This window comes from Mustelus asterias, chromosome 10, assembly GCF_964213995.1.
Source record: "Mustelus asterias chromosome 10, sMusAst1.hap1.1, whole genome shotgun sequence".
NCBI lineage: Eukaryota > Metazoa > Chordata > Chondrichthyes > Carcharhiniformes > Triakidae > Mustelus > Mustelus asterias.
Window position 1 is genome coordinate 83,521,951 of NC_135810.1, and position 14,356 is coordinate 83,536,306.

Sequence of the window (14,356 nt, forward strand, 5' to 3'; positions counted from 1 at the left end):
CGGGGATAGGGCTTGAGAGGGATTGTTGTCGGTGCATGCATGATGGGCCAAATGGCCTCCTTCTGCACTGTAGTGATTCTATGATTCTATCTTTCGGATGAGTTGTTAAATTGAGTCCGTATCTGCTCCCCTCAGGAGGCACTATTTTGAAGAAGAGCAGGGAGTTATCTCTAGTATCCTGTCCCTCAATCAACATCACCAACCAATTACCTGGTCATTATCACATTGCTGTTTGGCTGCCATATTTCCTACATTACGACAGTGACCATCCTTTCAAAAGTACTTTGGCTGTAAAGTCGTTTAGAAGATCCCAAATTCATGAAAGGCAATCTATAATGCGAGTCTCCCTTTCATTTTCTTTCTTTATTTAGAGAGCTTTGGAAGATTTTGGCTCAGGCAATCTGTAGTTTCCTCACCTACATCTTTTAAAATCCTAGGATGGAAACCATGACATCCCAGGGTTTGTCATTTTACCTAATACATACTGTTTTGTTGTTTAATTCAGTGAGTTCGAGTCCTTGATTTATTGTTAATTCCTCTGGAATTGCAGGCATATTATCCTCTTCTCTTTGCTGTGAAGTCTGACAAAAGTAATATGTCAGCAATATTGCCGCAATAAAAACTCTACTTTTATTCTCTAAATATATTTCTTTCGATGAGGAAATGCCAATTTGATAGGGAGGTAATCATTGTTTTTAGAACTCACATTACAAAATCTTTACAAAGGAAATTGGGTTCTTTGTTCTGCATTCACCTTTTGGTTGACTTTTGCTTTTCTGTGTGGTATAGAACTTGATTCTATCTGTTTTGGAATACTCTGGTTTTGATGGTTCAGTTATCCGGTGTTGGATCCAATGCTGCAGGCCCTTCAAATAAACTAAAAGATGGGATGAGCAGTAAACTGACTTATTTTTGTTAAGAATGGAATAAGAGTATCTGGGGCTTGATTTGATAAATATAACACAAGTTGATTAAAACTGTTTCAGTAAATATGTGGTAACCATAAAATGCTGTGGTGTAGCATATAGTGTATTTTTCATGTCGTTGTACAGTACTTTAAAATGGAATTGGTAACTGAGCAATGTTAGCAATCTGCAAATGTAGGATGGTGTGAACAGAATTGATGAGTACACCAGGCAATTCACATTGATAAAAGACTGTTGAGCGGCTTGAAATACAGCTCTAATGATTCATGTGGTTTGGAAGGTTTTTGCAGTTGATTTGCATTTCTGTAGCATCCTGTAGGGACAATTAACCAACGTAGATTATTTTTCTTTGTTCTCCAATTTTTCTTCCCCTGTTTTCATTCTGCTGGGATACAGTTCCCCAGGTGCTTGCTAGCCCTTTGAGCCTATCAAAATGAGTGTCAGCAAAGTATTTGAAGATATTATAGCTGAGGCCAAGCCTCTCGTTGTCCATCGTTGACATCTGCAGTTTTGTGGCATGGAGTAGAAACTCTGCCTGTTTTGTTTCATTCTGCTGCTTAGCACAGGGGTGTCTTTGCTGACGTCAGCTAATTCAGCAGTCAGGAAGTTGATCACGGGAACGTTTGGGTAGTCCAGTACTACAATCATGGAAAACTACAGGACAGAAAGAAGCCACTTGACTCGTAAAGTCTACGTTGGCTCTTTCTAAGAACAATTCAGTTGGTCCTATTTCCTTGCTCTTTTCCCATATCCTTGTAATCTTTTTCTCCTTTTGAGTATTTATTCAATTCTCTTTTAAAGCAGTTATTGAATATTTTTCCAGTCAGGCGGTGCATTTCAAATCCTAACCACTTTGTGTCAAGAGTTATCACCTTATGTTGCTTTGGTTTTTTTTGCCACAGTCACAAAATCTTATGCACCTCATGTTTCTTGGACATTTTAAGGTACTTTACAGATAAGTGCTTTTTACATGTACTGTTAGGAGATGGGAAGTGTTCTATAGAAAGCATTCTTTCTGGTTGTATCACAGCTTGTTATGGCTCCTGCGCTGCCCAAGACCGCAAGAAACTACAAAAGGTCATGAATGTAGCCCAATCCATCACGTAAACCATCCTCCTACACTTCCCGCTGCCTCAGCAAAGCAGCCAGCATAATTAAGGTCCCCATGCACCCCGGACATTCTCTCTTCTACCTTCTTCCGTCGGGAAAAAGATACAAAAGTCTAAGGTCACGTACCAACCGATTCAAGAACAGCTTCTTCCCTGCTGCTGTCAGACTTTTGAATGGACCTACCTTGCATTAAGTTGATCTTTCTCTACACCCTAGCTATGACCGTAACACTACATTCTGCACTCTCTCATTCCCTTCTCTATGAATGGTATGCTTTGTCTGTATAGCACGCAAGAAACAATACTTTTCACTGTATGTTAATACATGTGACTATAATAAATCAAATCAAAGAGAATGAAAGAAATCCTAACCATGGCTACTTTGAGTTCTGATATTCAATTAATGTGAATTTTATTATGCACTGATATTTCAACATAATGTATTCTTCATTTTATAGGTATAAGGAGGGTGGTGAAGCACTGTTAGTGCTACTTCCATCTGAAGAGAAAGCCATGGTCAAACAGCTCGAGGAGAAAAAAATCCCCATCAACAAAATAAAGTAATACTTTTATCGAAGTAACATCCAGAACTAATCTTTGATTGTGTGTTTCTACTTGAATATTACACAGGCTAAGAAAATGTAAAAATATTTACATTGCTTGAAATGAAAGTGTTACAAGTTCAGAAGTAATGTACTTAAACCAGCTTACTTTCTCTTTTGAAAGTTTCAGTAATGGGTGGTCACTGGTGAAGTGTGTACAACTTGAGTTACGTGTTTTTTATAAACCATGGAGATTTATGTTTGTATGTGGTGGGAGAGCGGTTCTTTTAATTTTTCAAGTTCCAAATAAGCAGCAGTTTCCCAAACTCTGTTCTTAAATAATGTAAACTATTCATTTTCCTAAATATTAGAGCCATGTCATCCAGAACCCTCTTTGGAGGCAGATGTACAGTTATGTTGAAAGTTGAGGAAACATGCTTTAAAAAGCCTTCTCATTTTCTTGCCTTTGGATAAAACAAGTGGAAGAGTCTAGAATTTTATTTTCCATCTTGCCCTATAAAGTTCACTGCAGAGGCATCTTGCGTTCTGTATGTTAAACTTGAAAAAAATGGATATTTAGATGATGATGAAAATGTATTATTTTGTGACGTCTGAATTTTGCTTCAGTTCATTTTGTCTCTGAAGTTTTTTTTAAAGTTTAAGTTTATTTATTAACGTCCCAGGTAGGCTTACATTAACACTGCAATGAAGTTACTGTGAAAATCCCCTAGTTGCCACACTGTGACGCCTATTTGGGTACACTGAGGGAGAATATAGCATGGCCAATGCACCTAATCAGCACGTCTTTCAATCTGTGGGAGGAAACCGGAGCACCCAGAGGAAACTCACACAGGGGAGAATGTGCAGACAGTGACCTAAGCCGTGAATTGAACCTGGGTCCCTGGCGCTGTAAGGCAGCAATGCTAACCACTGTGCTGCCCTTGCTGCACTGTGCCGAAGGCAGTGATTCACACTAATTTGTGGTTTCATAGACCTGAAATCTGTCTGGTACGATGCCTAAATACCTGCTCTTCACACAGTGCATCATAGATATTTTCTGTCAATACAGTCATTTAGAGAACACTCAACAGTACCTGATGATGGGGCCCAGCCAAAACAGGTGGAATGATCTGTTTCTGTTTCATACAGTTGTGTCTACCTACTACTCAAGTTGAATCAGTTATCCTGCATAGGCTGGGGATTAGACTCTGTCCTCCTGGTCAGTGTAGTTGAGTACCACGTCATAAGATTAATTTATCTCCATTTTTGAAAGTGGAGATTCAAGTGCATGATTTTTTTACAGCCCAATTTGGATTGAAAGTGAGAGAATTGTATCGAACACCTCCGTCTGTTCTAACAGTCATTGGAATGAATGATAAAAGTTCATTGTTTTTAATTTAAAAGCGCATTGGTCTTGTTTGGTATTTTCTTTCATGGGCATGCTGCAGAGTTGGTGAGTTTTCCCCATGTGAATATTTGCATTTGTGTAGTAGAAAAAGCTAGAAAAGTGCAAAACATCAATTAGTATTTGAAAAAGGGACAAATCAGTGCTGTGGGCAGGACCCACTTAAGTGCTGGTGTTACAGCAATACTTCCTAACTCTTTTCCAGGATGGGGAGCAGTGATTGGGGTGCGACACCAAAATAGAACAGCGCAGCAGAATAATAACCATCAGACGATTATGGCCCTCTTAAACTGAAATTGTAGCTGCAAATTCTCCTCTGGAAAAATGACTCTGGTTTCCTGATTTTACTGCTTGTGAACAGTCCCCAAATGTCACTTAAACTTAATTGGCTTCATGCTTTCATTGGATGGTACTTGGAGACAAATGAGGCATTATGGCCTTCCTTCAAATCTGACTGAAACACTCGTGAAGCTAAGAAAAACCTCATTATATTTACGAAAATGTTTCTTATCTTCTTGTTTTGCATTTCTAAGGGAGTCGGATGTTATTCACACACCCAGGCGACTTCCTGGTCCCATTCCCTCGCCCTAATTTCCCCCCCTAATTTCTACCCCCCCCCTCCCCATTGAAGCATGACCTCCCTCCCCCACTTTCAGTTAGGATTTCCGCTGATTGATTTGACCCTGTCATATATGAAGGTTCACTCCCCTATCCTTTCTCTTTGATTCCCCTCGCCCATTTATTGGCAGCCGTGCCTCAAGTTTTCTAGACCTTAAGTTTTGGAATTCCATCCTTAAGCCTCTTTAGCTCTTCCTGCGAGGACACTCCTTAAAATCTAGCTCTTTGATGTGCTAGCATCTCTTTTATGTGGCTTGGTGTCAAATTGTTGATGGATGATGCTCCTGTGAAGCTCCTAGAGATGTTTTATTGCATTCAAGGTGTTATGTAACTGCAAGTTGTTGACAATTTTGTGGGTAATTGAACAGTGAAAAATGGATCCTCATAGCCAGGGCTAGGAAGCAAGATAATTTGTTTTTGTTTTAAATGCTGGTGGTTCTTTTCCTCCATGTATCTGTTGCATATCTTTTTGTAGAAAGGTGGTATGTCAGATGCTGAAAGTTGCTGATACTTTTCACCTTTAGAAAACGGCACATATTTACCACTTAACTGATCAAAATTTATATTTTGTGCCAAGGAGCTGTAAATTGTCCTTGTGGCTGTGTCAATGATTACACCAATTGCACAATATAAAAATCTACCCCATAATCTTGTTTCTGACTATTGATTTTGAATCTGCTTACTTTAGAAATATTTAATATTTTTGTCGAAGATTAATGGGCTATCAATGGAAACAGAATGAACAACTAATCATTTTTTTGATCCTTTCAAACAGAATAAACCCAGGAAAGCTAACAAATATACAGACAAAGCTGCAATCTTTTTTAGCTGAAGAACAGGAGCTGAAAGAGCGAGCACAACGAGTGAGTCTTTCAATTTCTCCTCATTTCAGCTGTGATAATACCACTTCAATGTTTTGTGTAGTAGTAAGGGATACAATGGATTATCATCTTATCCCTGCTGCCGCTGTTAAATATAATGCGCTCAGCACTTTGTTATTGCAAAGATACTTACTTGCACATGTTGAGATATGGACCTTTGTTTTACGTAAATGAAATTTGAAAATTGTGTAGTAAACGTGTGCAGTTGTCATTGGAATGGCGCTGCTGGTTGTATTAAGATAGAATTAATCATTGTCACAAAAAATTGTTTAAAACATATAATTTTTTTCATTAGTCCAATTTTCTTAAAATGATGACCAAATGGAGGGGACAAACTATCCTGAAGACTTTGGGCCTCAAGACTGTGCCAATACAGTCTGTTCTTGCCACAACTTTGAGAATATGCTTGAATGACTGGATAATACATACCGGGGGTCCTGACTTTGTGTTGGCATAATGGCCTGTTGGGGTCAGAACCTTAGTCTTTTCCAAACTTGGCCTTTAATATGTGAGGGCAGGGAAGAGAATTCTTGTAATTAAAAGCAAATTATGGATAATGTTGGAATCTGAGACAAAAACGGAAAATGCTGGAAAATCTGAGCAGGTCTGACGACATCTGTGGCGAGAGAATTTTTGTGTTGGGAGTTTTTCCACAATCTTGTTGCTCCAAAAGGACATAGATCTTTGGTTTTAATTTCTAAACCTCCTGTTCAACATGTTGAGGTTTGAGGTATGCATTGTTGATTTAAGTAAATTGTTACTTTGTGGTTGTTTATAATGTCTAAAATGTGCAATGAAAGCTTCTGTTTTATTGCAGTGTTTTGTGTCCTACGTCCGTTCAGTCTACCTAATGAAGAACAAAGACGTCTTTGATGTTTTCACAATACCATTACACGAATATGCACTGTAAGTAACATTTAATGAGTTTGTGGTATGTTGCAGACAGATGGGCTCTCAGCAGCAAATTGCTGGATGTATTTACCTAGAGCAAAGCACATGGCAGCTTTAACAACAAAGAGCAGCATCATGCAGCTGCAGGTCAACTGCAGCATGGACAAGATATGCATTAAAGGTTCAAAAAATTAAATTTCACTTGCGGATTCATCTTTTTCACTCATATAATTTAGATGTTAACTCCATTTCTCTGCATCTGATTTTACATACAAGATTAACAGGACAGCTAGTATAATTTGTGATGCCAACTTAGTCTAGAATCATTTTAAGGTTATTTTCCCATTTCCCTTCTCCATGTTCGTCCATGGATTGCAATGCTGTATAGTAAATTTGAAGCTCTTTGTTTGCTTAAGAAGAAATTATGTTTTTAACAGGCATCTATTTATTATTCCAGTGAATAAATTGAGTGGTTTTTTTTGACTGGTCATTATGGAGGAATGATTTGTATTGAGGGAACTAATTGTAACTAATTTGGTGAGCTGGAGTAGATTGAGGGCTCAGTTTCTGCAGTTCTGATGTGCGTGTTTTTCTGTGATGGGGAGTTTTGCATTATAATTTGGAAAGTAGAGATAAGAATGGCAGTGGCATTTTTCCAACCCCCCCAGTCCTATGGTGATAATCTTCAATCTGTGTTCGTGCTCTCATTACCAATTTGCCAACCAGTAGAAATAATGTTTTATTATTTATCTTTTTGATATCTTCTGCAATCTTGGAAATCTCTATTGGACCCACCTCACCTTGCCCTGTTCAGTCAAATGTTTGTTTTTTGTGACTTTCTTTATAACCTGTTGCTCCTGGTATCATTTTAGTGAATTTTCCCCATATCATTTCCACAGCTCTAATATCCTCCTCATATTTGAATGTCCAGAACTGTATCAATTTGTAACCTAGCCAATGTCTTGTAGAAATTTAACATGACCTTCTGGCTGATATGTAAAATATACCTATCTATGAAAGCAGAATTACATTTCCCTTTTATATGTCCTTTTCCACTTTCAAAGAACGGTGACACAGTGGTTAGTGCTACTGCTTCACAGCGCCAGGAACTTGGGTTCGGTTCCAGCCTTGGGTGACTGTGTGGAGTTTGCACATTCTCCCCATGTCTGTGTGGGTTTCCTCTGGATCCTCCAGTTTCCTCGCACAGTCCAAAGATGTGCAGGTTAGATGGATTGGCCATGGTAAATACACGGGGTTAGAATGATAGAACTTGGAGAGTCGGTGCAGTCTTGATGGGCTGAATGGCCTCCTGCACTGTAGGGATTCTATGATTCTATATCTACAATTCTAGGTCTTCCGTTCCTCTATTGAATGAGTGTTTCTCTATTGTATGAGTGATATCATTTTAGGTATCATTTCTGTCTCTGCTTCTTTCCCCTCAAAATGCACAATAGTCTATTCTGCTTCTGTTCACGAACGTAATGGGTACATGAATAGTTTAGAAAATGTTTTTTCTTCAGCTCATGTTGTTAGGATAATTGCAATTGCCTTTAATTTGTGGCAGAATAGAATGGTAAGAGAAGATGTATGATTGTTGGCAGCATGCATTTTTGTTGGTGTAGCCCATGTTCCTTATTATTTATCTCCCAGCGGTAGGACCTGTATGTAAATTAGGCACAAAGCTATGCAAATGATTTTAGAGTCCCTAGAAGCAGAAGCTATTTGCAAGTGTAATAGGGCAGAATTTATTTTGGTAGGGGAAAAAGAGGAATTGATGTTGGTTTAAGCTTTTTCACATATTCAGAAAGCCATATTTTGATAAAAGATGGCATATTTACAAAACCTGCGAGGGTATGCTATTGGGAATTAAGCTCCATAGTCCTAATTTACATATTTAAATTGAGTTGCAGGGTTGTTCACCAGGCTCAAACATATTCCTTTTATTTGCAAAGAATGAACCATTATGTATGAATATCTGTCACTTCTAGCAAGCAAAAATTAGCCATGTTATGAACTTGACTGATTATCTTAATTTGGTGTTAGTTTAGCTATTAGCACACTCAGGATTGTTCACCAAGTGTTGTCCATTTGCATCACAGCTAATAGTAGACCTTTTGGTTTGGGCTGGCAGAGAACAATCTGTACTTTGCTATCAAAGAACAACCGAAGGAACGTGCTGTTTTATTTGATAAGACCATAACAAAGAACAAAGAACAGTACAGCACAGGAAACAGGCCCTTCGGCCCTCCAAGCCTGTGCCGCTCCTTGGTCCAACTAGACCAATCGTTTGTATCCCTCCATTCCCAGGCTGCTCATGTGACTATCCAGGTAAGTCTTAAACGATGTCAGCGTGCCTGCCTCCACCACCCTACTTGGCAGCGCATTCCAGGCCCCCACCACCCTCTGTGTAAAAAACGTCCCTCTGATATCTGAGTTATACTTTGCCCCTCTCAGCTTGAGCCCGTGACCCCTCGTGATCGTCACCTCCGACCTGGGAAAAAACTTCCCACTGTTCACCCTATCTATTATAATCTTGTACACCTCTATTAGATCTCCCCTCATTCTCCGTCTTTCCAAGGAGAACAACCCCAGTCTACCCAATCTCTCCTCATAGCTAAGACCCTCCATACCAGGCAACATCCTGGTAAACCTTCTCTGCACTCTCTCTAACGCCTCCACGTCCTTCTGGTAGTGCGGCGACCAGAACTGGACGCAGTACTCCAAATGTGGCCTAACCAGCGTTCTATACAGCTGCATCATCAGACTCCAGCTTTTATACTCTATACCCCGTCCTATAAAGGCAAGCATACCATATGCCTTCTTCACCACCTTCTCCACCTGTGTTGCCACCTTCAAGGATACCATAGTACCCCTTTGCTTTCTCCATGGCAATCAGCACCAACCCATCAGCACTCTCTTCTCCAATTGTTATGATTGCTTGAAATTTGGCATTCTTGCATTTTTCCTGATAAGTGGAAGACAAAAAGCTTTGGTAATATGTGTCTCTTGTCAGCAGTTTTTAAAGTCTGTACTACCAAGCAACTATTTATAAGAATGCTACCAGGCTGTAAGGTTATACTTGTTAGGAAACGATGAATAGGTTGGGTCACTTTTCAGCAAAAAAGAAAAGGGTGAGGAAAATAAAAATAGCATCTGGAAAAGATTGAGGAAAGACCTGATTGAGGTCTTTAACTAAACCTTTCATAATTTTAAGAGTAGACAGAGAGAGAGTATTTCCATTTGTGGGGGCAGTATAACTAAAAGCCATCAAGATGAGATAGTCACCAAGAAATCAAATGAGGAATTCAGCAGAATTTCTTTACCCAAAGTTGGTGAGAATGTGAAACTTGCTATCAGTGAGAGTGGTTGAGGCAAATACCATGGATGCATTTAGAAGATAGCTTGATAAGCATTTTGAGGATGAAGGGAATAGAGGTTTATGCTGATAGATTTAGATAAGTAAATATGGGATGAGGGTAGAGTGGAGTATAAACGCCAATGTGGACTGGTTCGGCCCATTTCTGTGCTGCATACTCTGTGATTGTTAAAGATGTATAAATCCCTTTTAATTACAGCTCCCTAGGGCTTGCAGTACCTCCTCGAATTAGATTTCTTCAAAAAGCACAAAAACAACAAGAAATGTCTTCTACAAGCAATGCAGTACACGTCAAGTACCCTACTGTTTCTAAAGATACTGCAGCTGGAAGCTTGCGGGAAGATGATTCAGATGCTGATGAGGAATTGGAAGACTTTAAGGCTCAATTTAGGAAAGACAAACCCTCTTCCAAACTGGAGACCCAAGAGAAAACCAAAGTTAGAAAAGCTGTTGAGGAAAATGTGTGTGATAAAGATGATGCATCCAATGATGAAGATGATGCATCCAATGATGAAGATGATGCATCCAATGATGAGGATGAAGAATCCAGTAATGAAGATGGAGATTCAAGTGACCAAAATGCTGAAGCAGAGAAGGATAAACGAACCATAGCATTTCAGTTTATTGATGATGACGATGATGACAATGAAAACCAGGACTTGCTGATAGTGAAACGGAGGAACATTTTTCGCTTTGAAACTGAGGAAGAAACAGTAAGTTCCTTTTTTTTTCTTCTTGAGGATAAGCGACACAATTAGTCGTTAGTTTGTTTAGAATGGTTAAGAATTCCTAACTCCTGTTTTGTAACCACACTTATGGTGTCATATTTATAGTAAGAAGTTTAACAACACCAGGTTAAAGTCCAACAGGTTTATTTGGTAGCAAAAGCCACACAAGCTTTCGAAGCTCTCATATTTATGCCAGCGCAACTCGTATGCAACTTTTGTGCAGGTGATTGGCTCACTGATTAATTTCATTAAATAGCAACAAACATAAATTAAGATGATGGCAATCATTCAAATAAAATTAAGGAATGTGTTTACCACTGGTAAAAGTGTTAAGCACTTACAAAAACAGAAAATCAAATGTAAGGGATCAGTAAAATGCATCAAATATATTAAAATATGCTCTCCAACTGTTCTGACGATTTTCTATTGTTTTTAGAAGATACGCTCCTTATTAACGTAATTAAAGTTGCATGTCTTTTTGTTTTGTCTGAGGTAATTTCCTATAAACACAGGACTAGAATTTGAGGTGATAGACTTTTTAAAAACTTCTTTGTTGTGATTTACATGTACGTGATGGGTTATGATTTTATTCTAGGATCAAATTTTTGGTTTATTTTCAAGAGGCTTCTGGGAGAGGTGTTTCTTGTAGATTATATTGTGTCCGAAGACAGACAATTCTCTCCCATTTAGTGTAACTGAAATCCTTCCATCACAAGCACTGTGGAATGCACTTTGTAGTGGTACTGATCAGATTTTTAACACCTGGCAGTGTTTTATTTATTTTAGAATATTTCTAATATCTATCTTCTACTTGGTAGCACAGAACTTGAACGTTGCTGAAAAACAAATTGTTGAAGCTTTCCGTCTTGCGATTGTCCTGATGGGTGCAAGATGAAAAACTTTGACAAAAGTCATTTTTTCAGCTATCTTGTATTTTTATTCCTGTCGAACCTGTTTGTTCATGTGTCACTGGTCACCTTCTCGGATTGAACTTCAGTCTTACAGGTTTTCCTCTTTGGATTGATGTGCAGACATCTCTTTTTTTTGCTAAATACTATATGCATGTAAAACCAATGCTTTGATTTGCCATGCTAAGTAGTGAGTTGCAGAGATTATAGATGTTTTAAATGTGCGCACTTCTTGAGTAATGGGTAAAATTTTAGTATAATTCTTAAGGGGTAAAATTCTAAATGGGGTGCAGCAGCAGAGGGTCTTTGGTGCATATGTGTATAGATCATTAAAGGTGGCGAGAGCAGTTAATAAAGCATTTAATATTCTGGGCATTATTAATAGGGGTACGGAGTACAAGACCAAGAAGGTTATGCTGAACTTATACAAGATGTGGAGATGCCGGCGTTGGACTGGGGTAAACACAGTAAGAAGTTTAACAACACCAGGTTAAAGTCCAACAGGTTTATTTGGTAGCAAAAGCCACACAAGCTTTCGAGGCTCTGAGCCCCTTCTTCAGGTGAGTGGGAATTCTGTTCACAAACAGAACTTATAAGACACAGACTCAATTTACATGAATAATGGTTGGAATGCGAATACTTACAACGAATCCAGTCTTTAAGAAACAAAACAATGGGAGTGGAGAGAGCATCAAGACAGGCTAAAAAGATGTGTATTGTCTCCAGACAAGACAGCCAGTGAAACTCTGCAGGTCCACGCAACTGTGGGAGTTACAAATAGTGTGACATAAATTCTGATTCTAGGATCGCATGATAAAGACTCAGGAGGAAAAAAGCAGAAATATTTATGTGAAATAGTGTGACATAAACCCAATATCCCGGTTGAGGCCGTCCTTGTGTGTGCGGAACCTGGCTATCAGTTTCTGCAGAAACTGATAGCCAGGTTCCGCACACACAAGGACGGCCTCAACCGGGATATTGGGTTTATGTCACACTATTTCACATAAATATTTCTGCTTTTTTCCTCCTGAGTCTTTATCATGCGATCCTAGAATCAGAATTTATGTCACACTATTTGTAACTCCCACAGTTGCGTGGACCTGCAGAGTTTCACTGGCTGTCTTGTCTGGAGACAATACACATCTTTTTAGCCTGTCTTGATGCTCTCTCCACTCCCATTGTTTTGTTTCTTAAAGACTGGATTCGTTGTAAGTATTCGCATTCCAACCATTATTCATGTAAATTGAGTCTGTGTCTTATAAGTTCTGTTTGTGAACAGAATTCCCACTCACCTGAAGAAGGGGCTCAGAGCCTCGAAAGCTTGTGTGGCTTTTGCTACCAAATAAACCTGTTGGACTTTAACCTGGTGTTGTTAAACTTCTTACTGAACTTATACAAGGCACTCGTTATACCTCAGCAGGAATATGTGTACAGTTTTGGGTGTCACACTATAGGAACGATGTAAATGCACTGGAGAGAATGCAGAAGAGGTTAATCAGAATGGTTCTAGAGATGAGAAACTTCAGTGATGGGGATAGATTACAGAAGGACTGTTCTTAGAAAGAAGAAGGTTAAGAGGAAATTTGATAGAGATGTTCAAAATCCTGAGCGGACAGGACAGAGTAGATAGGGAGAAACTGTTCCTGCTCCGTTAAAGGATCAAGAACGGAAGGGCACAGATTTAAAGTGATTTGCAAAAGAAGTGATGTGAGAGAAACCTTTCTGACACAGCGAGTGATTCAAGTCTGCAATGCACTGCTTGGAATCGTGGTGAAGGCGGATTCAATCGAGGCATTCAACAGGACATTAGATAAATAGAAACAATATAAGAGACAAATATCTCACTTTATCTGCGACTAATGCTATAGTAATTGTCATTGGTGACTTATTGCAACTTCTCTATCTGCAATTTACTTGGTATTAACATGTCTACAAATGCCACTGAGGCTCTAAACTATAGGTGGACTGGAAGTGACTCTGCACCTTTAGGATTGGTAATCTGATTTAGCAATGGTCTGCTTGCTTCAAATTGCCTTTTTTGACTTCTGAGAGCAGAATCTGGTGGACACAGTAAAGGAATTATGAAAATAATTATTTGAAAATGAAAATAAATTAAAACTTTAAGAAAGTTACAGTAAAATAGAAAGTTTAAAATCTATATGTAGTATGAATTGCTATACATATTGCTATGAATTGCTATTAGTTGATGCTCTGGAATTAGAGCAGTTTGGAGCCAGAGGCAAATTGAAGGCCAAAGAGATGGGTTTTAGGATCATTTTGTTTCACAGCACAGTGGCTTTGAGAAGAGTTCCACAGGGCAAGGACACAGTGACTGAAAGTTTGATAATGGTGCAGGAGTAAGTATCATCCTGGAATCTGAGGAATGGATCATAGTGGGTGAGATTTATTACTAGAGCTAGAGCTAATTACAACCGATACAAAGGATGAATCTGTTTTTTGTGATGTTATAGAAGGAAAAATATTCGTCAGAGCACCCATTCTGTTTGATATCGTGCTAATGGATCTTTTACACCCATCCGAGCAAGGAGATCTGTCACTGAAAGACAGCACCTCCGATAATGCAGCACTTCCTCAGTACTGCATTGGAGTGTCAGCCCTGATTTTGTGATCAGACCCTGAAGTGGAACTTGAGACTGGAACCTTGAGACCCAGAATTGAGGCATGGCTGACAGTGAAAGTAGGACAGTTATTTCTAAATTATGGAGCGTGCGTCAGTTTGCTAGTTCTTGGAAAAGATGAAAAACAGATTCCTTAGATCCTTGCCTCAGACAGTCCTTCCCCTCTTGTCTAGCTAGTGCTTCAGCAACTTTTATCCTGCAGTTCAAATGGTTTTGTGAAGTTAACAATTGTGCTTATTTCCCAAAAAATGAATTTACTTAATGTGCATTCGTACATCGAGTCATCCGTACTTCACTAATTTAGTTCACTGCTTTAGTTGAGGTGATTTTCAT

General features: G+C 39.0%; 1 protein-coding gene across 1 annotated transcript in view; it reads left to right on the plus strand.

Moving 5' to 3' along the window:
* The window catches only part of ddx10 (DEAD (Asp-Glu-Ala-Asp) box polypeptide 10), a 242,134-nt gene that overhangs the window by 53,409 nt on the left and 174,369 nt on the right, over positions 1-14,356 (plus strand). The window contains exons 10-13 of the mRNA XM_078222065.1: positions 2,494-2,595; positions 5,376-5,463; positions 6,299-6,387; positions 9,948-10,461. Coding sequence (XP_078078191.1) covers positions 2,494-2,595; positions 5,376-5,463; positions 6,299-6,387; positions 9,948-10,461 — 793 coding nt within the window. The remainder of the gene's footprint in view (positions 1-2,493; positions 2,596-5,375; positions 5,464-6,298; positions 6,388-9,947; positions 10,462-14,356) is intronic.